The sequence below is a fragment of the Idiotropiscis lumnitzeri genome, chromosome 15 (assembly GCF_059441095.1).
Source record: "Idiotropiscis lumnitzeri isolate Australia: NSW breed Sydney's pygmy pipehorse chromosome 15, RoL_Ilum_1.0, whole genome shotgun sequence".
In the NCBI taxonomy this organism is placed as follows: domain Eukaryota; kingdom Metazoa; phylum Chordata; class Actinopteri; order Syngnathiformes; family Syngnathidae; genus Idiotropiscis; species Idiotropiscis lumnitzeri.
Window position 1 is genome coordinate 11,723,819 of NC_142405.1, and position 24,787 is coordinate 11,748,605.

The 24,787-nt window shown below is 41.2% G+C and overlaps 2 protein-coding genes across 3 annotated transcripts in view; both read left to right on the forward strand.

The window, feature by feature from the left end:
• Positions 1-9,451, forward strand: part of cacna1ha (calcium voltage-gated channel subunit alpha1 Ha) — a 77,323-nt gene extending 67,872 nt beyond the window's left edge. The window contains exons 33-38 of the mRNA XM_088316323.1: positions 345-466; positions 1,831-1,989; positions 2,121-2,261; positions 2,498-2,666; positions 3,452-3,609; positions 3,798-9,451. Of these exons, the coding sequence (XP_088172449.1) occupies positions 345-466; positions 1,831-1,989; positions 2,121-2,261; positions 2,498-2,666; positions 3,452-3,609; positions 3,798-5,138 (2,090 nt within the window). The 3' untranslated portion in view covers positions 5,139-9,451. The remainder of the gene's footprint in view (positions 1-344; positions 467-1,830; positions 1,990-2,120; positions 2,262-2,497; positions 2,667-3,451; positions 3,610-3,797) is intronic.
• Positions 9,452-16,271: 6,820 nt separating this feature from the next.
• The window catches only part of grin2aa (glutamate receptor, ionotropic, N-methyl D-aspartate 2A, a), a 116,670-nt gene continuing 108,154 nt past the window's right edge, over positions 16,272-24,787 (forward strand). Inside the window, exon 1 of one of the 2 annotated variants that reach the window (XM_088316099.1) lies at positions 16,272-16,817. Coding sequence is in view for 1 of the 2 variants with exons in the window: in XM_088316098.1 (XP_088172224.1) it covers positions 24,483-24,500 (18 nt within the window). In the remaining variant the exon portion in view is untranslated. Of the gene's footprint in view, positions 16,818-24,481; positions 24,501-24,787 lie in introns of those variants that run through there. The other variant, XM_088316098.1, reaches the window with a different exon arrangement.

Sequence of the window (24,787 nt, forward strand, 5' to 3'; positions counted from 1 at the left end):
AACTGCGGATTGATTTTCATGTCTTGAAAAAAAGAAATATCAAGTCTCTTTTTGTCGGCATACAAATTGAGACATTTACGCAAGATGTGTTGTGTGTTTTTCAAAGCCTTTTCAAATTCTATACGTTTATGGATTTATTTTTAGCTTGAAAATATTAAGTGTGAGTCAGAAATTTTACGTTAAACCATATAAGGATCAATATTTTTAAATGCAGTTTTTTTTTTTTACTTTTTAACTTTTGAGACATACTTTTGGTTTAACGACGATATGACCACTTTTTTTTGCAACTCTGCTCTTCTCCATGGCCCTTTTAATAAATGAAATTATGCTTGTGTGTTTATTAGAGTGCACTGACAGCAATCCTTGTGAGGGTCTGAGCCGTCACGCCACTTTTGAAAATTTTGGCATGGCCTTCCTGACACTGTTTCGAGTGTCCACTGGAGACAACTGGAACGGCATTATGAAAGTAGGAACACACTTGCACACTCACATGATAGAAATGACCTCCAAAAGCAATTATGGAATAATAAAGAAGTGAGCAGTCTAAGCACTTTCACATCTTGACTTTTACTTGACAAAAAAATTTAATTCATGATGTTATCCCGGACGATGTGAATCATATTAGGGAGACAATGTTATTAAAGACAAGGACAATCTGGCGAACTCACTGAGACTTCAAGATGGTGCTCAAATGCAATATAATCCAAGCGGTGGTAGATTAGGAAGGAATATACTGAGATGATGCTTCAATTGAAGGAAGGTCATGAAGCTGCACTCAGTCATAGTTTGTTGGAGACAGGAGCAGATGTTTTTTGTCCGTGTTAAATCAAGTTAGTAGTCGGCCGTGCATTAATGGGGATTGACTTTATTTAATTCACCTCTTAATACAGCCGCGATGTCATCACAAACATCAATAGTTCGTACAAAAACACGATACTCTGTTACAACATGCAACGGTGCCCCCATCATCAGATGGAGTAGACCAAAATCGATATTTATCTAAAAAGATGACAAAAAATTAAAAGCAATAAAATAAATGAATAAGACAAACAAGTATTTGTATTTCGGTTGTAAATGTATTCATTGGTCAGTGCTTCTAATAGTTTTTAGACCAGCAGCAAAGAATTTCCTGGCCTTGACCGCTCACCACTGAAATCAAGTAGGACTGTGGTAACGAACGTTCGACAAGTTGTAATAGAGACTATACCGATAAATCCAAATGGTGTTTATACTAATGTCATTATGAGACTGGAGGAAATTTCTATTTATTTTTTTAATACAATTCTCTGCCTACTTGGAGCTAAATCAACAACTCCATTTTTTTAATTTTATAAAAATAAGTTTACTTAAGAATTTACAGTATGTCTACTGCAGTCACTAGCATGGCAAAATAAGCAATATTTTTAAAATGTGTTTATATTCCTGACATTTATGGTTTTCTGCAGTCTTCATTTCGTTTCAGTAAGAAAGCCAAGTTCCTTTGATCCCACCCAAACTCATGAGATATCATTGCAGAGGCCAGGATGTCCTCAACTGAGCAAACCAAGACTTAGTCAAACGAGTTAAAAGATCCCTAAATTCTCTTTCATGTACTGTGTATAGTTGCTGAGATGTTTAAATTCGATAAAACACGCACAGGACCAGACCAGTTTTGTTTTTTTCGGCCATCAAGAGCGAGCAAATACGCACGGCGGCTAAGAAGAAGAAACACAAAGCAAAAATCTTCCAAATAAATAAAAATCGACCAGCCATCTTGCTTCAAGGTGCTAAATAGTATGTATAAAATTGTTTGTGAAAGTCCTTCTTTTTTTGCAAAATTACTTTCCGCAGGACACATTGCGAGAATGTCACCCAGAGGAGCGTCACTGTCTCTCCTACCTGCCGTGGGTTTCTCCCATATACTTTGTCACCTTCGTGCTCATGGCCCAGTTTGTGCTGGTCAATGTGGTGGTGGCTGTGCTGATGAAGCATCTAGAAGAAAGCAACAAGGTACACTTTTGAACACGCCTTTCAATTCATCTTGCATCCTGATTGGTGCTGTTTAACAGTCATTCAACATTTTTTTTGATAGACCTCGAAACTTCCCAAATACGCCATGGTATGTTCATTTTTTTTTATAGGAGGCGAAAGAGGATGCAGAAATGGATGCAGAAATTGCCATGGAAATGGCTATGGAGCAGCAGCGCAGATTGAGCACGACTTCCAGCAACAGCTCAGGAGCAGGGACCTTTGTTGGGCCATGTCCACAATCGCCTGGCCAGGTAGGAGCCACCTCCTCAAACTCTGTCAAGGAATTGACAAATCGTGACTTTCAAATGTAGTTAATTTATGTTAACTAGTCAAAAATTGCGGGGGAAAAAGTGTACAAAACAGGAATGGGTTAGATAAAGTGGATCGGGACTCAAGTACGATGAAAGTGGCTCCACTGTATTTATGAGAAGAAGGTTGCCATTCCCCAGTCGTCTATTCAGTGAGTGGTCTCTGTCTCCCCCTACAGGACGAAGAGGTGAAGTGCGATGAGGATGCAAAACAAGTATCTGAGAAGATGTCAGTATCCAGGATGCACTCTCTGCCCAACGACAGCTACATGTTCCGACCTGTGAGACCTGCTAGCGCTCCTTACCCTCTAGAGGAGGTGGATGTTAGTGCTCAGGACCAACATTCAGGTGAGAAAATCATGGCTGGACCACCATTTGGTACCTGGGACTTCAGCGGGGACTCACAATTATAGAAACCATTAATACGATACAAAAACACAATAAAATATAACAGAATATGACATACATTGTACATCCAAAAATATATGGCATTTACATTTATATAATAAAAAAAATCATACTCACTGGAGATGCTGATTCTTGAATTATTAACATAATTGCCCAAGTCTTTTTTTTTTAACTTTTTCTGCAAAAAAAAAAAAAAAAAAAAATCAACAAACAGGAAGAGTCCAGTTGCATGGATTCAACTTTTGCGGATTACCTTCACTTGAATGACTGAAAATGTATACAAATATTGAAGGGCAAAACACAATTTGTATCACTTTTGCGTGACCATTTTCAATAGGAAGATGTTATTTACGTTGATGCTGTTCGGCTCTTGAAATGTGTTAATACGTGCAGTTTGCTCTAGGCGTGTTTTGCCAGGCAGACTTGGCTTGCTCTAATCAACCAATCAGAGGACGGAAATATGCCGACAGCATGGCCTTGGGAGGACAAAATTTACATAGCAACACATACAGTCTGAAACCTGAAAAAAAAGTTTAACATCCACATAGAGTGGTGTATGCAGTGCAGTCAAGAAAATTCCTTCACAGGCGACCACATCAATATACTTCCACAAAAAAGCCATCACCTATCGAAGCAAAACAAATGTGCAGGTGTTCCTAGAGTGTGTTTTGATTCCACACGGCAAATACTTAACTTTACCAAACCTGCTTCGTCTGCAACTTCAGGCTCGCTGACGTCCGTCCGTTCGCAGCCGTGTGAGAGTCGCACCCTGCTGCAGGTTCCTGATGTTTCCCCCATTCACCCGCGGCTGCTACCTTCCGTCAACCTGCCGCGCATCGCCCCGCCCATGCCTCACCCTTCGCCTCGAGCCCTGCGCAGACAGGTGAGCCAAGCAGTCATACAATTGTGAAATTTTGCTTTTTTGGTTTTACAAAGCTGCTGGTGCTGACGTTACAGACGGCGCATAATGAATGAATTAATAAGTGAAAGAATTATGTCATACACAATTTTAGAGGCAACTGTATCTTGTGTTATCATTGAAAGTAAATTCACCTGGATTTCATTTTGCAGGGGGCGGTTAAAGTGGATTCTGTGGAAGTCCAAACTTGCGAGCAACAAGAGAGGCCAAACTCTGTCCATCTTCCTCTGCCGTCCCCTTCATCTCATCATTCTCCTCCTAACCCCGCCCCGTCTCCCTTGCCTCCTCCCCCTCCCTCCTCCCCCTCAGCTCTTTCTCTCCCACCTTGCTCCCCTTCTCCATTTCCACTCCCTTCCCTGTCTCCATCTCCTCTCCCTCCTCCACCGTCCTCCCCCTCGCTTCTTCTCCCTCCGCCTCACTCTCCACGTTTCCCGTTGCGCAGCGCCAGCCTCCACCGCCCCAGACCGCCCTCTGCCGCCTCCCTCTTTGACCCGGCTGACGAGGAGGTGTGTCACATCACCAGCTTGGCCCGCCACAGGCAGATTACTGAACTGGTAGGCGGACAGGAGAGCAGAGTGAAAGCAGGTCGAAGCCACTCCCTGTCTCCGTACACTGACTCGACCTCGTCGCCTCCTCCCTCTTCGTTGCCGCGGACGTCCTCCAGGAGTCTGCTTGGAGCAGAATCGAAGGACCGGGACTTTAGGAAAGGCTTCAGCGTCGATCCCCAGGGGTTCCCGCACAAGACGTCGTTATTGTCTGCCGGTTACCTTGATGACCATCGCCGCCACTCCATTGAGGTGTGCCTCCCACAAGATGGCAACGCCAGTGATGACCAACATTTGAAGGCGGAGCTCCACAAAGGGAAGGGCAATTTTCCAATGAGGGTGCAGTCAGTGGGCGGCGGACACAGGAAGAAGAAGACGAGCCCCCCCTGCATATCCATCCACCCGCCTTCAGAGAGGGAGCACCCGCCCTCACCTCCAAAACTGGCCGACTGCAGCATGATGCTAAGACGAAGGACGCCGTCTTATGATTTGACTGCACACGCGCAGTCAAACAAACCAGACGTCTTTGTGGACACGCAAGCGCACTCGCCAATGCACCGGCCGCTCACGCCCGTCCACGTTCCACCGCAAACACACTCGCCGACACGCACGCTCACACCCTCGCCGATCTTGACACCCACACCTGCATACACTCCACCACCCCCGCCGACCCCGCCGCACCCTCCCATCCCGATCAGCCCCAACATTTTCATCCAGCCTCACGCACCTCTCGTCCCGAGGCCTTTCGCACAGACACGCCCCATCTCGCCCGCGGCGAGGCACAGCGCTCTCCCAAGGGACTGCATCCCCTTACCCCAATTCACGTTCGACCAACCGCAGTCCAGATGCTTGTCGGATGCAGATCCGGCACCGTGCGCTTCACCTTTTGACAACAAACTGGGAACCGGTGCAGGATTCACCACAAAGAACCGGAGGACCGCCCAATGAACATCGGGAAGAGGAAGCTAATTCGCTGGTCCAAAAACTCCCGAGCTGGAGAACAAGTTGACCTCAGGAGTATTGGATAGAGTTTTTTGAGAGATGGATTCTTTTGTTTTTATGAATTTGGAAGATCACTGACCCTAAACGGGCAAACAGACCGACACCGGCACCGACCCAGTCAAGAATCACAGACAATGCATCTTATCCAGCTCCACTTCGGCGGCACCGAACAATTAAGGACTAAAGCCACCTAACTCTGTAGCCAAAGTTTTTTTGTTTTGTTTTTTTCTGACGCACTGTCTACACCCACGTGAGCCAATCAGGAAGCAGCGTCTGGCTGACAACCTCTGACCTTTACAGGAAGTGGTTTTTGAAGTGCAAGCGTGGGGCGGGATTGTGGGATATGCAACTTCAGGTTTTCTACAGAAGTTCTGCTTGCCCCTCCTCTGCTCCTTGATCACATTGATCCGAGCAGATGTGTGTGTGTGCGTGTGTGTTGTTCGGATGAGTCTTTGTATGTTTTCGTACGTCAAATGTTGTTGTGTCACCGTGTTTTTCTTGGACTTCTTTCTTGACAGAGAGGGGGAGCAGGACCGAGCTGTAGTGTTCGTTTATCTGTGTATCTGTGCAGTGTAAATAAAGAAAATACTTTATTTGGTGAGATTAAAATAGCTCTATCCATATGCACATATTTTTATAGAGATCTAAAGTGTTTTTGCACACAAGTTTGAATTTCAAGTTGCTTATTTTTCTTCGGTTATCCTCTTGTGAATGTATGTTTCCTTTCAAAACCCAGAGAGGGAGAGGAATGAAGGAGGCAAATTGTCCTCAACAGGATGACGTCGAGGAGTGGATTTTATTATTCTATTTTGGAGAATAACAGAATCATGTGTGTGATCTGTTTCTGTAGTTTTGTCTCAAACTCGTATGTATTTGGTGTCTTCATTACAGCCTTCGGGAGTGGGCTCAGTGATATAAGTCAAACGGATTTGAAATTCTACACACTTTGGGTGAAACCATCTTCTATTTAAATTGTGCGTTAGAATAAAAAAAAGAGGTTTGGATGAACCTGTTGGAGTTTTATTATCTCTACAGATCCGGAATGTTGCCTGAGCTCTCGTCTTGTTCATTGAGAATTTACATGTTTTCTGCCAAATTTACCAGTAATGGCAAAAAATAGCTTCCATCCAAAAAAAATTTTTTTTTAATGAGACTCGAAGGCAACGTCACTAACTGCGGTGTCATATAACCACAAAAAAAACAAAACACCAAAGAAAAAAACGAAATACACCTTTACATCAGGGGTCTTCCATCCTGTTCCTGCTGCAACACGCTTCACTCAAATGATCAGGATGGTTATCTTGCTTGCAGACCTTGCTAATTATCTGATCATTTGAATCAGGTGTGGTGCACGGCCCACGACGAACAGGATCGAGGACCCCTGCTTTATATGCTCACTGAGCTGAAGTCATGTCAGAAATCGCCGCTGTCTTGTGAAAAACAAGTTTATCCAAATTTGCATTTTCTTTTTATTTTCATGTTAATGGCAAGTCTGTAAAACAGAAACTCCATTCATGTAAATATAAAAAAATGCTGAAAAAAAGGAAAAAACAGCGACGATATGCAAAATCTTGCAAGATGTTTCAAGGACCTATTAGGCAAGGATTTTCCCCGATCCTCTGCATGATGTCATCTAGTAATAAGTAATTTGCCTTAAATTTTACACGTTAGGTGAGAATTTACACTCCACAACCAAATTAAAGAAACATTATTTAAAAAAAAATAATAATAATCCAATGAACTAAAAGTTTGTCCTTCACCCTTGGCTGGCCAATAGCAAGTTTCAAGTCGTCGATTGCATCACTGAGCCTTCCTGCTGAATCCCATGAAGTGTTTCTGTACATCTAAAGACAACCAAACAAACTTACTAGAAATCTGTAGCCAGAGTGCAATAACATTACTATATATACATATATATATGGAAAATATGGTAATCCACGCAACATTGATCAACCACGCTTTTATGTTTTTACATACCGTCAGATTTATTATGATAATTCGGGCCTTGTGCATGCAGAGAGCGGCTGGCAGCTGCGCAACATACTGTATGTTTCTCCGAACGCTCAGGCTTGACTACCAATTGTTTTATTGTAAGCAGAAAGAGCGACTGAGAAATGTATCCTTTGGCTCAGCGTAAAAAATTATTTGATGGGAATGAGGAGGAATGGAACTTGAATTAGTCAGAATCACATATTGTTTTACTTGAAAATGTTTTTATTTATTGATGGAACTTAAATTGGCTTTGAGGTGTTAACCTTTTTTTTTATGTGGCAAAATACAACATTTTCAAAGTTTGTGGAGAATGTTAGAGCAGGACTCACACAGCCGCAACGATGCTGGGGTTGCTACGAAATCATGCTACTTGAACATCACAGTCTTCGTAGTTAACATTTTGGATGTAATGGCCAAAAAAAAAAAAAACTAAACTGGCAGTTAAAAAGTGTGGATGACAACGTAAGACAAACCCAATCCGAAGCCATACAGCACATGGCAAAGCACAATATGTATATACTGTATAATATTTCATTTTGTCCATAGTCACTTAAGAATAGAATATTTATAAAGTTAATTTGAGTAAGAAAACAACAATGAACACAGCTGAAGACAAGCTTTTACAAATAATTAATTGTTAGATATATATTGATAATTGCGTTAATTATGATAAATACGACCATCATACAGTATGTCTGGATTTTGTCATTTGGACCCATGCATTGTTCATTTAGAAAACAAGAACAATTTCAAATAATGCCTTAAAATTTGAAATTCAATTGGGAAGGTTTTTAAGTGTGGTGGATTATTCTTCAATCGTCATATACCTTCCACTCTTCCTGTCATGTTCTTAACGTAAATGATGATGTGGGTTCAAATCAGAATAAGTCATATTTGTTAGTCTCAAAGGTCAGTCTTCGTGACCATGGCTTATTTGTTCTCGAAGTAACCTTCATTTGTTGAGTTTGTATGTAAGCATAAGGAAAAAAAAAATGGCTCATGGACGATTGGAATATGATATCAAGAAGATGTTGTTGCTAAATGATGGAGTCTGACTTGTTGCTCAAACACTTCCTGCCAAACGTTCTGTTTTGTTTCATGTCTTCTTGCACAGGTTGTGGCTCTGGCGAGGTCGGAAGTCTTTTGTTGGACCTAATGCAGTCCAGTCTTATCTACATTTTGCATAATGTCGCTGTCCTGTGGAAAAACACGTATGTCCATTTTTTTATTTTTATTTTTTTACATTAATGGGATTTTCGCGTTACAGACGTCCCAATAATGTGGGAAAAAAATTACAAAATTGGACATTTTTCACAGGACAGCGACGATAAGCAACTTCTTAGTTTGGTAGAGTGACTGCATCATTTTTTTTATATTATTATTTTACTTTTTTACAATTTACAGATCTTTGGATCTCGGTATTTAACTCCTGTTTTTGAGGAAGCAGTTTAGGACTATTGCATGTTCTAATTTAGAAAAGAATAACCTTTGGGAAAGAATTACCTGGATGTTTTCGAGCTTTTAATATTTGCATTTTCAACTGTTCCCATTTGTAGACTGACTACCTAAGCACCGGGATCTAATTAATTGGTATCTGATATAGTACTAATTAAAAAAAAAAAAAAAAAAAAAGACCCCGTTCTTTATTGTCTAATGCAATACTGGGTGGTTGCTGTATGAGGACACCTCCTCGTCATTATACAGTTTTATAGCAGACGTGCTAACTTGTTGTTCCGAACCAACATTCTTTAATTGTTAAAGTGAACCTTTTTTTTCACTTTAGCATTTTCCTCATGATACTCTCAACATATTAGAACTTTGCAAACTGATGACTTGATACAATATATATTTGACGTAGGAATAGCCTCAGCCCTTATGCTCTGTAATACGTTCCGGTACATTATTCTGGCTTGACAAAGTGAAGTTGACGATCCTCAATGCAACAATGTTTGAGACGCTCTGAAATTCTGCAAATCGGAATGGGACAAACCAGACGTCTTGCTTGTCTCTCCTCTCCCCGGTTGAACTTTTTGAGTGGCTGACCCAGGCACCCCCAAAACCCCCAGGCCTTATAATGAGGGGAGTTGGTGTCTCGAGAAAATCTGCAATAAAGTTATTTCTGCCCCTGAGCGAGCGAGAGGGGAAGGGAAAGGGGAGGCACTCTCCACGTTGTATCTTTGATGATTATTGTGTGACGGCCTCATTGTCCTGGAGGATGTTCCCTGTCAATTAAAGAAAAAAATATGAGCTTTTTCATTTAAATGAAATACTTCGTCCGCTTTTTTTTTCCATCTGAATTTATTGAGAGATTTACTTTAGCTTGTGTGTGTGCCAAACACATCATTATTCATTGTAGAATGTGCAGCAACACGCAATTCCACTGATAATGATGTGAAATGCCGATGTTAAATATTACAGCAACAGCTCAATGCAGTGGCAAAATAAAAAACCTGTCACCTGACAAATGATGATATCACACAATCGCAGCTAATTAGCGATTACCGTTACTTGAACAGAAACAACTAAAAAAATTGGTATTTTAATGGAGTGCAAAAGAGACTTTTCAATCAATGTAAAAATTAAATCTAGTTAAGAATAAAATCACTTCTCATCATGACGCTGTTTACGTTAAAGAAATCATGACAATGAGAAGTTAGAATGTGGCAGACAAAGATTATAGGATTAAGAAACTTTATGGGAAGAATTGGAAAGAAACAAAATCTTCAAAATATTTGAAATACAATTCACAAGTTATATTTGTGAAATTGTTTATTTTTTTCTCCTGCAGGTAAGTTATTGAACGCTAGATGGCGATATTAAATCACCTGGGGAAATTAACATGATGAGGAAGCACAATATTTCAAATTTAGCAATTTAGCATTGGGCAGCACATTATCAGGGTTAGAATATCAGCCTTAATGTATGAAGATGGGGGTTAAAATCTCAGCACCAGTTTTTGTTTGGATGATCTCCTCGTACTTTTGTGGATGTTCAACAATCAACGCCATTTTGTTTTTTTGGGGGGGCTATGGATGGCCATCAAATTTATTGAAATCATCCAAAGAGGGCATCATCTTGGCTTTGAAAATGCTCATGTTAGACATTTTCAACTTAATTGATTACATTTTTATGCCAATAGATATTTTTCTTGATCGGTCTCATTCCAAAGCTGGGTTAATGTAGAGTGTGACAGGTGAGAAACTCAAGGCTGTTTTGCTTTTGTGGCAATGGGGGATTATCTTTCTTAAGTAATTTGTAATCTACTAGTTACTTTTAAAATCAAGTAATCAGTATTGTAGAGAAAATACTTTTCAAAGCAATTAATCTGTAAATGTGGCAACACTGTCTTGTTCATTACGTCAATACAATAAAATCCAATACAACTTTATTTATAAAGCGAATTTCACAACAGGTGGCGCTGTAACAAAGCACTTTCCACATGGTGAAATTAGAACACAAATTGAAACACATAAACACATCTGCAATAGATACCTGAAGAACAGTAGAGCAGCGACAGTCTCATGTTGAGTCGAAACTGAAAGAACAAAAATGTGTCTTCAAACGGGTTTTAAATATGGACAGAGAGGGGTCTTGCCTAACATTGAAAGGAAGCTCATTCCTTAGGGAAGGACCAGCAAGAGAAAAGGCGCGATTCCCACTGAGGCTCCGCCTAGTCTTCGGTACCTCCAGCAGCATTTGGTCCACAGACCTGAGGCAGCGAACAGGCGCGGAGAGGTGGAGGAGGAGCTTGGAGAGGTGCACTGGGACGAGGCCATTTAAAGATTTGAAGACGAACAGAAGTTTCTTCAAGCGAACTCTAAAGTGCACTGGGAGTCAGGGAAGAGAAACCAAGATTGGGGATATGTGATCCGCCTTCCAAGCTCCAGTTAAAAGACAAGCAGCAGCATTTTGGACCACTTGGGGGCGCTAGAGGGAGGACTGGCTGACTCCAAAGTAACGTGCATTACAGTAATCTAGCCGAGATGTAACAAAGGCATGGATTACTGTTTCTAAGTGCTGCTCAGAAAGAAAAGGCTTCCTTTTAGCCAGCTGACTAAGATGAAAGAAGTCGTATCAAAACACAGTCCTGATTTGCTGATCGAATTTATAATCACTGTCCAATTTAAAACCCAAGTTTGAGACTATTGGCTTTAGATAAGATGCAAGAGGGTCAAAGTCAACAGGCTTGAAAGTAAAACGGCCACCATAACTTCTGCCTTCTTTTCATTGAAATTCAGGAAATTAAGTGACATCCAGATTTTGATTTCCTTTAGACAGGCCAAAAGTGGTCTCAAGGAGAAAGCGTCTTTTTTGCTTAGCGAGTCATAGATCCGACTGTCATGTCTGCTCCAGCTTCTCCTCATAAAAGTTGTTGTTTGACTTTTATTTTTAACAGCCTGTATTTATTTCACAACTTTACTACTGCAGATGTCATCTAATAACGTTAATTAAAATCAAAACCAAGCACTTGCTAACAGGCACAGTGCTGATTTGAAATGCAGCTCGACTCCCTCCATACCTGACAGGAGTCAGTGCTCAACTGATGAGGCCGAGTCCAGCAGTGTCCATTAAAGAAGAATCTCTCTTTGGGGCTTCAACTTTCTTTGAAGTGTGACTTTAAAAGATTGGCTCAAAGCCATCTCCATAGTGTATGCGTCTGCATGCTTATCTCTTCTTCACACAAGCCTTTCACCTAGCTCCTTTTGCCATCTGCATGATGCTCTGCATACCATCATCTCAGACACTCACCACAAGCCGCAACATTATAGGCACAGGCAGTTTATTGAAATCCATCCAATTCAAGTAAATTGTGCTTTTACAATGATGGTTTTGAAATTTTCAACCATACATCCCTTTTCAGGACTAAATTAAACTCAAGTCGTGGTTGTTTATACCCCTTGAGCAACGGATAATTGAACACAAGTGCTGCAGGACCACATGTACGTTGACAATACAATATTACTCAGCCATGTATTATTTAACCTGAAAAACATCTAACATTTCTGTAGTTTACTGATTCACTTAGTTGGGAATGTCTTCTAACTTGAAGGTTTGTATTTTACCGCGCCTTGATGGCCAAGCATGCACACACCAATGTTTAGTGATTTTTTTTTTCTTTTTTTTTTTTTTTACAGATTATGGTATTAGCGTATGCTTTATATAATATAGTAAAATACCATAGTGATTTTTTCTTTCTGCTAAAAACAATTTTCCGTTTGGATTAATTTAATTAATTAGGATGATTTTTATTATGATGATTTGAGATGAGTGCTCAGAGTTGTAGGTGTGGTCACAGAAACAAATCAACTTGTAAATCAAAGCACAACTGTATTTGTAAAGCATTTTTCGATAATATCTTTTATATTAGTCATCAATCTATGAGAAATATTCAGTTCAGATTAATATGGACCTTGCAAGAAATTCCATATTGGCAGTTGCTTCTATGTACACAGTCAAAAGTCACGACTTTCATCTATTTCTTTTTCTGGTGGCACAGCCTCTGGTGTTGTAAGTACCAAGTCTGTCTTATAGGTACCCTCAACGAGTGATGCTATATTGCTTGGGGATGCTGTCTGCAATGACACGCATTTATCTGTGCCGTCCTCAGGTGCATGGAAGGTGTCGCTCTCCTGTGAAACTTCCATTCCGGATATTGAGAAAGGCTGGAATGGTTTTTTTCTGGTTCATTAGGCTTGCGTAAATATGAACGTTTCTGCCCTTTTTGTTTGACCTGTGACTTGAGTATTTCAGAGACTTAAAAGACCTCATTCCGTGCTTCCAACCAGTATACAGTACGATACGTACAATAAGAATCATCTTTTTTGTCATGAACACATGCATATGGAGGACATCCTCTACTTGTTCACAGCTGGCCTAATGCCACCTGCCTTGATATGAAATCAGCGGGAGCGTGTTTGAACCCAAGCCTCGCGCCATCCTGACGTACTCGATGAGTTACCACATATACCACAAGAGGAAGTAGTTCCACCTTTTTACAGTGAGTCTTCACATATTCATAGTTCAGCATTTGCAAATGTTTGATTTGTAATTTTTTGGCGGGGAAGGGAACCAAATGTCTTTTATTTGCTACAGAAAAAAAGGTTAGTACATAACAAAGCTGCTTCCAAAATCCTGTGTAAATTGCCGTCTCTGCCCAATCTGATGTCATCTCACATTGCACCTTAATTATGTCAATTTGTTGTGACTTGTTGTGATTTATTGAATTTATTCCTTTTGGATTGAGGGAAGTACCTGAGGGGTCTAAAGATGGAAATTAGCATCGGGCGACCATCTTGTATCGCATATTTACATTTTTATAACATTACAGTCTGTCCCTTTATCGAAATAAATAAACTTCAGTAATTGATTCATGTCATTACTGCTTTGGTGAAAAAGTGCATGGAACGCTGCGTGGGAGTGTGCATGCGCGCATTGCAAAGCCCTTACGGCCGTTCTGTCTCCAAGACAGCTGTTTGGTGACCTGGGAACATACTGTCAGCGTATGTGATGCACACGCACACGCACATGCAAACACATTTGCGCATTTCACAAATAGACACCCCTAAGCATTGTCAAATGCAAATACGTACGCAGTCACACACATGCACACAATAGTTGTCCAGTCGTGGGCATTCCTCTAGTGGCAGATCTGGTGTTATCCAATCTTTGATGGAACTTTGTTTGAAATATTGTATCTTATTTAATTGCATTTTTCGTCATCGTCTTGTGGCTGATCAGATAGCATGTCAAACAAAGCGATTCAATTTAATTAATGGCCCACCTGCACACCTGCAAATGAGCCGCAGCAACTAAAAAAAAAAAAAAAAGTTTTCTATGTTGAAAAAAATGAGTTGTTTATTGCATGTACAGACCGATTTTGTACTGGGAATGCACATAAAGGTACATAAACGGATTGTTAAAACAGTACCTTTTAGCACGGCAACTACTTTGCTAATTAAAACAGAACAGACCCAAAAGAAAAAAAAAAATCGAGATTTATTGAGCGTATTTTCTGAACTATAGAGCGCCCCCTAGTGGTGAAAGAAAAATCCACTGAAAAGCCGCACCGTTGTATTCGCCGCATGGTTTGAAATCTAGGGAAGAAGTAGCGGAAAATACGGTATTTAGTTGAACATGACTGAAGTCTCCTGATCAATATGAAGCCGCGGTTTAGCTGGAATTGTATTCTCATGATCACATCATCCGTGTTGGCTGCGAATGAGGATGGTTGAATGTAAACAAACAACTGCAGTTTTTTAATGTCTGTGAGTTCATCCAATTGGTGAGTATAGTTCAAATCTCCAATCTCATTCTGTTCTCTCTCTCTCACACTTTTGCTGGTTTTTGTTCCTCTCCATACCTCACCAGGATACATTCCTGGCCAAGAGGTAGTCGGTTGGCTTCATGTTAGGCAGTGGTCTTAGTTCCAAGTGAACCATCACAACGTCTTCCGACAGTATGACATGCAGTAAAATACATAATAAATCAGGGGGATAAATGCAACAAAGGAGGAAGAAACTAAAAAAAAAAAATAAAGAAGAAAGTCCGTCAGATGTCCTGTAACAGGCTGCTGCCTTTCTGTGTCCCAAAAGTGACTGCAACTCATTACTACCCTTTCCAGATATTTACTCTCATCAGTTAGTGTGCAGCTGTGCATGTGCTGTATTTAACAGACAAATCACTGAACACATCTGTTTTGCAATATTTTAAAGGCCATTTTAAAAGTCCATTTGAGTCACGGTGCGTGGGGGACCACTTATATTAAGATTAGGTAGGCTACATGACCTTTACAGCACATCAACTGCGATTGCGTTTGCCACCCCATAATATGGCTTGTGATCCTCTGTAATGAGGTCCCAGTGATCTGTCGAAACCATGTGGCACTTTTATCCTCACAATGGTACTTTTAGCACAACTTTGCTTCATACAAATTGTCTGCGCATGTTTGTGTGTGGCAATATGTTGCAACTGTACCGGACCTCTTGATCATTCCATTTCGACATCTTATTCCCACCGGGGGTCTAAAACCATAGTTAAATGTCATGCTTTATTAAATTCTGACATCACGGAAGCCGGATCAAATTTAGTTTAACAAAGGGGTAATCTGTTTGAAATTCATCATTCCTGTTCATAATGCGGTGAAACACTGAGAACTCACTGAAAATGAAATGCTGGAAGGTCTGAGAAAAATGGTGGCAGCGGTCTAATTGAGTTTTTAAGCAGCTGCTGGTTCAGGAGGTACAGCGGGTCGTCCAGTAAACTAAGGGTTGGCCGTTCGATTCCCATGTCTGAGTCTTATGTCGTCATGTCTTTTAGGAAGACACTTCACTCACCTCGCCTCTAGTGTCGCACATGGGGCATGAATGTTTTGGTGCTGGTCGGAGGCGCATATTGGCAGCCACACTTCTGTCAGCCTGCCCGATGGCAGATGTAGTTCTCCACCACCTTGAGCGCGTGAATGCATTTACTGTGAAGCATTTGAGTGTCCAATAAAAGAGCTATACCTGTATATAAACTGATGCATTATTATTATTATTACTTGACATTGGCGCCCATGGCTGAGCAAACACTGCAACAATAATGTGGGATGTGGTGGAATGAATCAAGAGACTTCAAATGCAAACACAAAACAATATTCACATCTTGCAGTCCCCCCCCCACTCAACACCCATTGTAGTTAATTCCCTTCCATGCATGCCCAGTACTCATGACTCAAGATGGAGTAGATGACTTTCATCAGCATTGATCCTTTTTCTATGCATCATTGCTTCTTTGCACCATTTATCAGCTCTGCTGCATGTGCTCCACTTTCCACCTGAATTGACTCCAGAAAAATTCCCCAAAGACGCAGCGGCGTCTTTTCCCCCCTCAACATAAAAAGGCTGAATGCTTAACGTGCATGTGTGTGGAATCGAGGATGAAGGTTGTGCGATTTTCCCAACTCTCTACGTCCTGAAGGACCTTTAGGAGAAAAGAGGAAAGAACCACCAAGAGTCCAGCTGCCCTCGTATCTGCAGTGAGAGCGCACGGAGGAATAGACTCACGCACCAGAGCACATTCAGTGCACACATCACATAAACACAAACGTGCACGACGAGGTAGTGAGAGAGGAAGCGAGGGAGGGAGCGAGAGCGCGAGATAGCGAGAGAAAGCGGGTCCCATGCCTGCACGCTTTGCGGGCTGCGGGAGCTCTTTGCTGGTCCATGAATGTGCGCGTCCAGCCTGCCTCTTCCTTCTCCTCAGCCCCGGGACGGCAATGACAGGATACCGAGAGCTGTGATCTCATAGAGGCTGCTTGAGCCCCCACCATGCGCGGGGCCGGCAGAGATTGCAGTGGAGAATCAGCCGCAGGCGCACGCACAATGAAGATTGGATTACTACAACATTGATGTTCTTTGCAGTAGCGCCGTCACAAAGTGAGAACACCGTGGAATTTCACTCATTTTTTCTCATTTTTGGGAGACACGGTGGAAATTATTGCTCTCCAGATATCGGGTGGTTGGTTTTCCCCCCTGCTGTGCAGTGTTTGAGAGTGAGCACCATCCGAGGCTGCACGCTTTCTCAGAGGCAAGAGGGGACTGTTGCAATGTCATCTCACGCTACTATTTTGGACCTTTGTGGAAGGGAGATGTTGTAAGTAGTTGTCTTTTTTTATTTGAATGTTGCATGGTGGGGATCCAACACCTTCTCCACCCGTTGCTGATGCGCTCTGCGGGTTTCCCACAGGCGTACCCAAGCCAAAGTGCGGCATCGACACCACACAACATAAGCCTAATTTGTATTCAACCGAAAGCAAAACGACGAAAACATTATGAAATAAATGAAAAATATCATCTTTGCATGACGCTGGCACACGCTCTAATTGGCTCATATTTCATCCAGTTGCGCAGTGAGGAGAGCGCAGGCTGCTGTGAGGCGCATCACTATAACAGCACTCCCTTTGTAGGCTATTTGTACACCTATCGTCTCCTAAATTCATTAGCGCCCTTTACTTGACTGTGAAATGTGATATCAAAAGCACGAATCTCACGTACGGTTGCGCAAATTCATCCTCATTCATTTATTACACGTGAGGAGCCTAATTTGACAAAAACGTGTTACACTCGAAGAAATATTACTGAATAACTGAGGAAAATTAAAGGAAGGATATAATTCTCCGATTCCCATCTAAATTAGTTTATTTCACCTCACTGGGACAACTTTTGGTTCGTGCACGTCCCATCCCAGGATTCATTGTCCGTTTTGTCATTGTGAACTCCTTATTTTCTATTATCTAATCACATTATTAGTTATTTTATTTTGACTAGCTCAATTGAAACGTGACGAATTCGTTTATGCGGTTTGCAAAATTATATTTTAAGACTACAGAAGAGTCTTTGCCGCGGATACAGGAGGTAGTCCCGCTATTAACCAGTAGGGGTCGTTCTTGTATTGTGTTGGCTTCATTGAACCGAATTGAACCTCCCTCCTGCTCTCGGGCTCTAGTCACGTTGTTGAAGCGCAGTTCTCTCCTCCTCCCTCTCTGTAAAGGCGTCAGCTGCAGCCCATGGAGGGCCAATCCATATTTCTTTGACAGAAAAAGGAAATAAAGTATTAACCCACCTCCCCCCATGTAGATTGAGGCCACCGCCAAAGCCTTTTGCCTTCTGGTTTTGCTGCTTACCTGAGGAAAAAGTGGAGAGTTTTAGAAGCTTATATGTGATGGAATTTCATCAAATCTGAATTTATATAATGCTAAGTGGCAAATAGTTTGGTTGAAGATGACTAATTCCATCAATCAAGTGCTGTCAAGGCTGCAGACGGGATGATGTAGTTTTACTGGATTGCATATATTATCTTTGTTAATGTTCATGCATGAATACATTGTGGAGTAACCTCAGAGCTTGGTCCTCAGAAAGCATTTTGGAAGGAAACAATTGCTTTGCTTTTTGGCAAAGGAACACTGCGGCATCATTTATTGCCCACTACCACAAAGCAAGGCGTATAGATTTAAAAAAAAAGAAATGTTGGTAATTGTAACGTGATGTCCATTAAATGGTAAATGCTTAATTACCAAAGCTGCTATCTGACATGAGTTCACCTGAGCATGAAGCAAACGCAAAATAGACTTTTTATTCATTCAAAAAAAAAAAAAAAAACTAACAACATTCTATTAATGTGCCTAATCTGTGAAGAGACAAACTGTTGAAAGTCACAAAGAAATGGAACGGCCCTAAATTTGGAAGGCTTTTCTTGCCAGCTGACAAGCAACGGATTGATGCACTAAAAAGAACAATTAGACTGGCGAGAGGTGCATGCTTTTTCTTTAGTCATATAATACACTCAATGCGCACCTTTGATGTCAAATTTACATATTGTTCCTGTGCTTGTTTGGGTTGTCCACACTCCTCCTCTCACTGAGTAACAACAAGCACAATAGGTAAACTTAATTGATGACTACTCTACGGTTGGGTTTGAATTGTTGTCTTTCTGCGTCACCCTGAGATGTATCCAGTGTGAAACCTGCAAAATTGCGCTAAGCCCCTTAACCACGCACAGAACTTCTGAATTGTTAGAGTTCACTAAAAATAATACTTGGAGGTGGCAACTAGAAACTGTATACAACAGAAACATCACGCCAATGGTCCAAACTGCCTTTTGTCTTAAATTGTGGTCAACTAATAAGTTTTTAGTAGCTAATTAATCATTTGAAATCCTTTTTCCCAACTGAAAACTCATTTAAAAAAAAAAAAGGCAATAAATTGGCTTCCTTGCAGCCATTTCGAATTTGATTACAGTCAGTTAGATTAAACTCTCTTCCGAGACTTATTAGACTGTTTTATTTTGGTGAAAAAGGATTTATACTTGCGTCATTATATTAAGGCTCTACTAGCGCAGATTCTCCCGTCAAATCTAGGCACTGCGAACAGTCCCAAATAGACAATGAATAAACACTTAAAAAAAACTCAGTTAGTGTACTTTGTGCGATGCTGCTAGAGCAGCTACCAGTTTTTCGTGGTAGTGCCTTCACCACACTGGATTACATTAAAGTCATGAATTGATAGTGTGAAAAGATGCTCATTTTAGTGACCACAGACCTTAGCATCTACTTGTGTATGTGTTGTAATTGAACTTTTTTCTTCTGCTGCCCACCACTCGCTTCTCGGCCATCTGCTCTGTGCAATGTGCATTAGCACCAATGGGAAGCCCAGCGGAAGTCATCGGCAGTTTTGGCTCAGGCCTTAACATGTCTGGCCATTGCACATGCTTCTTTCGCTATGTACTGTACTTCACATCTTCATTAGAGCAACACCTACATGTAAAGTGTATGCCACAACTCTCTCGGTCCAATCATCCTGCAAAATGTGTAATTGTAAATGAGCCTTATGAGTCTTGGAATGTGTCTTTTTACCAACTGGGCCGGATTCTCCAACTACATGGAGATGACATTATTCAGACTCACAGGGGAATCTTATCACAGCTTGAAAAGAAGAGCTAACAGGTTATCAAAGTGAGTCAGGGTGAATCTTTGAGGTGTCAGGGCAGTTTGTCTTTCTGGAATGCAAGTATTGGACATTTGGGAAGGAAAATTTGCGATGATCTTTTCGAGTCGCTTCATGTGAGGTGTTTGATTGGGTGTTTGTTTAAGCATAATTGCAAACATGGCGGTAGAGTCAACAGTGCAAAAAATGGACCACGTCAGAGATGGATGTTTAGGACCTCAAGGCGTAGCTAAGATACATTTGTATTGATGTGGAGGGCTTTTCGCGCCTCATCAGTGAACCGGAACAGGCAATCTGGTGATTTACTACTAGTAGCTGGTAAAAGGATCCACACCGCTGAGTCAAAAGCTACGTTCCTCTGCTTCAAAGCAATAAATTGCTTCTTCAGGATGTTAAGACTGTGTTTAAATATGCGGGTAAAATTCGACTACACACAAAACATAGAAAAGCAACGCAAATTCAAGCTTGCTTGGAGTACAGATGCTGCTCCGTCATGCTACGAGGTGTCAGCTCAAGTGGCAAAGGCATCTGATTCAGGTGAAGCCCTCGGGCACCTCTCGTTGGAGGTGTTCCAGGTGCATCGAGCTGGCCCCGACCCGGAGAAAGATGGACAAATTGCAGCTGATCTGACCCGGGAGCTTATTGAGTCTCACCCTGGGAGGGACAAAGGGTGTGAAATTTGAGTCATCTCTGGCCTCACGTGGATAAGTGGTACACAATTGAGAGAGATGACATAATAAAATTCCTTATTTAACTAAAAATAGTCATTGAGAGAGTAAATAGAAGGCCTTTTAACTAGTGAGCGAGAGATAGTGGACAAAAATACGGAAGCGATACATGCAGCTGCGGGAAGGAGCAATTGCGAGCCAAAATAAGCATCTTAAGGTGTGTTTAAATTGAGCAAAAGGATGAAGTGCAATAATTCCCGCCATTTCTACAGAGCAACCGTGGTCCGAGCTCATCTGTGAATTGGCCTCGTGACAACAAAAATCTGAAATCTAATATCTAATCTAATATAAATTAATATCTATGTATAGATATAAATAATATTAACCACATACCAAGGCTATTTGTCCAAAGGGTCTAATTTATGCACAAATCCGTTCTTATGGCTAAATTTAGCTATTGTGGCTTTTAATCAGGTGTGTTTTGTAGTCCGTTAATTACGGTAAGTGGATGTGAATAGCTAATTAGCCGGCTAACGAGCTCTAAATAATGTTTATGAATTATGAAACCTCTGGATTTAGCCTGTTGTCATGCACGGACACTTTTTTTTTTTTTTTTTTAATGGGAGGGAGGGATGAAATGCAAGGATGGACGCGCTTTGAAAGGACGAGGACGAGCGTAAGGACGGAAGGGTGCGCAGGTCGCGGACAGAGGACAGTCCGTAAAAATAGGGTAAAGGCCACATCTCTGGTAAATAGAGTGTAATTAAAAGGTATCAAACATTTTGATGAATTCATTAACAATCATCCATGGAGTTGTCATATTGACAAAACAAGGACACTCTAAAATATAATAAAATTGGGGGTAGACAGTAGGGAAAAAAAACACTGAAGGATGAATATAAATGAAGAGAAGGAATTTGTCAGAAGACAAAAAAAAGAAAACATGTTCATAAATGCACACACCTACGTCTTCTGGGTCCTGGCACAGTAAAACATACACTGAACATCATCTGTTTCAACCATCCTGTCCCAGACTTTGTAAATAAGATGTATAGAGTACGTTAATGTCATTTTAATGCCAGTTAGGAAGCTACAAGAGAGAACTATCATGACTGCAGTGGTAAATGCAGTCATCAATCATCATGTAACGATAATGCAAGATGAATTATTGATGCAAATCTAAGCTGGTTATGTGTGAACCAGAAAACAGGCTTTGTGGAGGTGAAGCCATATCGTGATAATGGCAGCCACATAGGAGGAGATGCTTGATTTGGATTTTTTTTGGTCCAGTTGTGTAGAAGTGCAATCAGACTGCGTCTGCTTTTTGGTAGCAGGAGAGTGTGTGTATTGTGTTTGCGTGACTGGTATCCATGATTACGGCTGTGCCTGCCAAACATTGTTCACTGTTGTGGTGCCAAAAGCGGGGTAGCCTTTGTGTGACGCCATACTGCTTCAATCCCATTCGGCTTGCATGCTCACTCTACGGCTTTCTTCCTCGTTCCTTGCATGTGAGCGATTCCCACCTTTTTTTTTTTATTGCATTTTCTGCATTTTTACTTGGGCACAGCCTTTTTCCAACTTTCTCTGTTCACCCGCCGCCCCTCCCCTCCTATAAATGTCTGACGTTCCGAAGTGATGCCGCAGACCTGAGCCAAATGCTGACACTCTATTGGAATTTGATCCGCCCATATTTTAATGGATCTTTACTGTACAGTGTTTCGCCCACCTCAGCATGCAGGCATTGCAGCACCTTTACGGCCACTTGGTGTGCAACATTTGACTATTATTAGAAGAAGTCTTAAGGTCTTTATTTTTTTCAATAATGAAGACATGGTCAGAAGCTCAAGGTGATAATAAATGTGTATGCTACAATCTGATATAGCAAAAAAAAATAAAATAAATAAATCAGACATGGTTGGGGCAAGAATCATTTGAACCTCATCTTAAAACTGGTGTCCTCAATCCTGGTTTTCCATTTCTTACAACACACCTGATTCAAATGATCAGATAATCAGCAAGTTCTACAGAAGCCTGATAACAATCCTGATCATTTGAATCAGACGTGTTGCAGCATGGAGAGATGGAAATCAGGCAGAACCGCGGCCCTCGAGGAACAGGATTGAAGACCCCTGTCTTAAATGATTGAGTTTTGCTCGTTAGTGCAGTTTGGCGGTGAGCGACAGGGAATGATAGATTTGCCAGGAATGGGAAGGGGGGGCACCACACAAACTGATGAAACTGGAATCGTATTCAGAGGTCGTAAACTAAGACAAATTTCGCCACAATAATTCATCACATTTATTCAAAATATTTACATTTCTTTAATGATAAAAGAATCACCTGATTTCTGCTGTCTTTCGTGTTTCCTTTATATCGTTGTGACTGTGCACACGTTGCAAATTGCTTTTCTCACTTCTTTTGAATGCATTCAAGCGGCAAGGGACAGAAAGTTCAAAACGGACTACAATCCATATTCACGTGCATGACGTCGCAGTTCATTTTCATAGTCCATCCATCCATTTATTTTACGGCTTATATTCATGAGTCGTGGGTGAGCCGGAGCCAATGTGGAATGAAAATATAGATTTGTTTCATATAAATAGGTCACTTTGAAAAACCTTTTGTGGGGCCATGGAGATGGTCATGTGGTGGTCATGTGACGACGGTACCTGGCTTTGCACAATTGGTGAAATGGAGTCACTAGTACGCACATTGGATTGGTGAAACTGTAACATGACGCAAGTATCGATGAGAAACCAAAATCGATTATGCGAGTGAAATAAATGCCTGCAGATACATAGACCTGCACACTTGGTTTGAAATGTTGCACCTCACGACAACGCTGCATGTGGAAAGTAATTGCGTCAATGATTGATTCACCTGTCACTGGACTTATGGTGGTCCTGAAAATAATCACAGCGTCATTAGAGCTAGACTGTGGGCAAAGTTGTAAACAAAATTATACTTTACAGGGGTCAAACTGATTTATTGATGAGAGCAAAACTACACGGTAGCTGCCACGACATTTCGGTAGAAGGAGATCAACATTAGGAAGCCATTAGGAATTGCGGCTATGTCTCCTGTGAACGGACCAAGATTTGGATGATTCATCCTCTGGTCTGGCTAACTGTACTTAATGCTCAGTGAGGCACAGGAGACGTGGGTTCAGCTGCTTGTTTTAGGAAATAGATAATGACACAAAAGCTTCCCTGTAAGATTCGGCTCATAATTCAGCAAGGTAAATCAGAAGGTTTTGCCTTTGCGAAAAGAAAATAACCAAATGTGATGTGACGAAAACAACCATAATGTAATTACATGTTGGTGTCAAACTCAAGGCCAGGGGGCCAGATCCGGCCTGCCACATCATTTTATGTGGCCCGTGAAGGCAAATCATGCCCAAATTCATGTTTCTTGCAAAAACACCATAAATTGCAAATTGTTATTAATTTTAAAAACGTTAAAATATTGCAAATTTTTTCTTTGTTATCTATCACGTTTTTAAAATTAATTGAATTGTAGTTAAACAACAATTTCCCGGTTTCTGATTTTAATTTTAGTTATCCATTCGTTTGTTGTGTATATATAATAATGATAATAATATGCTGATGATTTAGATGGGTTCACTGTCATAATGGCCCACCGAGCGAAACCAAAACCACGAGACGGCCCGCGAGAAAAAAAAGTGATTGACACCCCCGCTTTAAAGGTTATTGGACTGAGCCATACATTCCATTTTAAAAGAAATATTTTTAGAAATGGACTCATCCTTGAATTTCTCTGAAATTCATAGCGGAAAGCTTGCATGTAAACTCGAATGAACATCATATAAACCACCAAGATTATGTTTCTTATGATCTCACGATCCCATCTTTAATCCGCTCCGATTTGAACAGAGATGTGATAAAAGATGACTAACTTCTCATGCAAGATGGCTGTGCAATGACACCAAAATATGTCAGCTTGTCATCTGTCACTGAATCCCTAAATTGCCATACGTTTCATATCATTCTGACACCTCTCTCTCTCCCTCCCTCTCTCTCTCTCTCTCTCTCTCTCTCTCTTTCATGCTCTCTGAGCACCGGGTGTCCAGCGCGTCTCTCAAGGGAGATGAGGGCGTAAATTGGAGAGCATGCGAGACGATGATGTTGATGTACTTTTCTGCCCCGGTTGGTACAGAATAGCTGATGTCATCCTTACATGTCTTACCTGCTCTGTCACACTGATTCACGCACTGTCTCATCACATTATCATACTTCTCAGGCGAGCTCACTCCACACACAGCCATCTGCACCACCTCAGGAAGATGACGGAACCGTTTTTCATGAGCGTTTAATTGGATTCAGTTGGAAAAATTAATTAGTAGTGACGCTTTAATTGTACAAAAAAGCCAAAACATTCAGATTGTGTTTATTAGAAACAGTAAAAGAGATATGAAAAATGTGATGAAAATGTT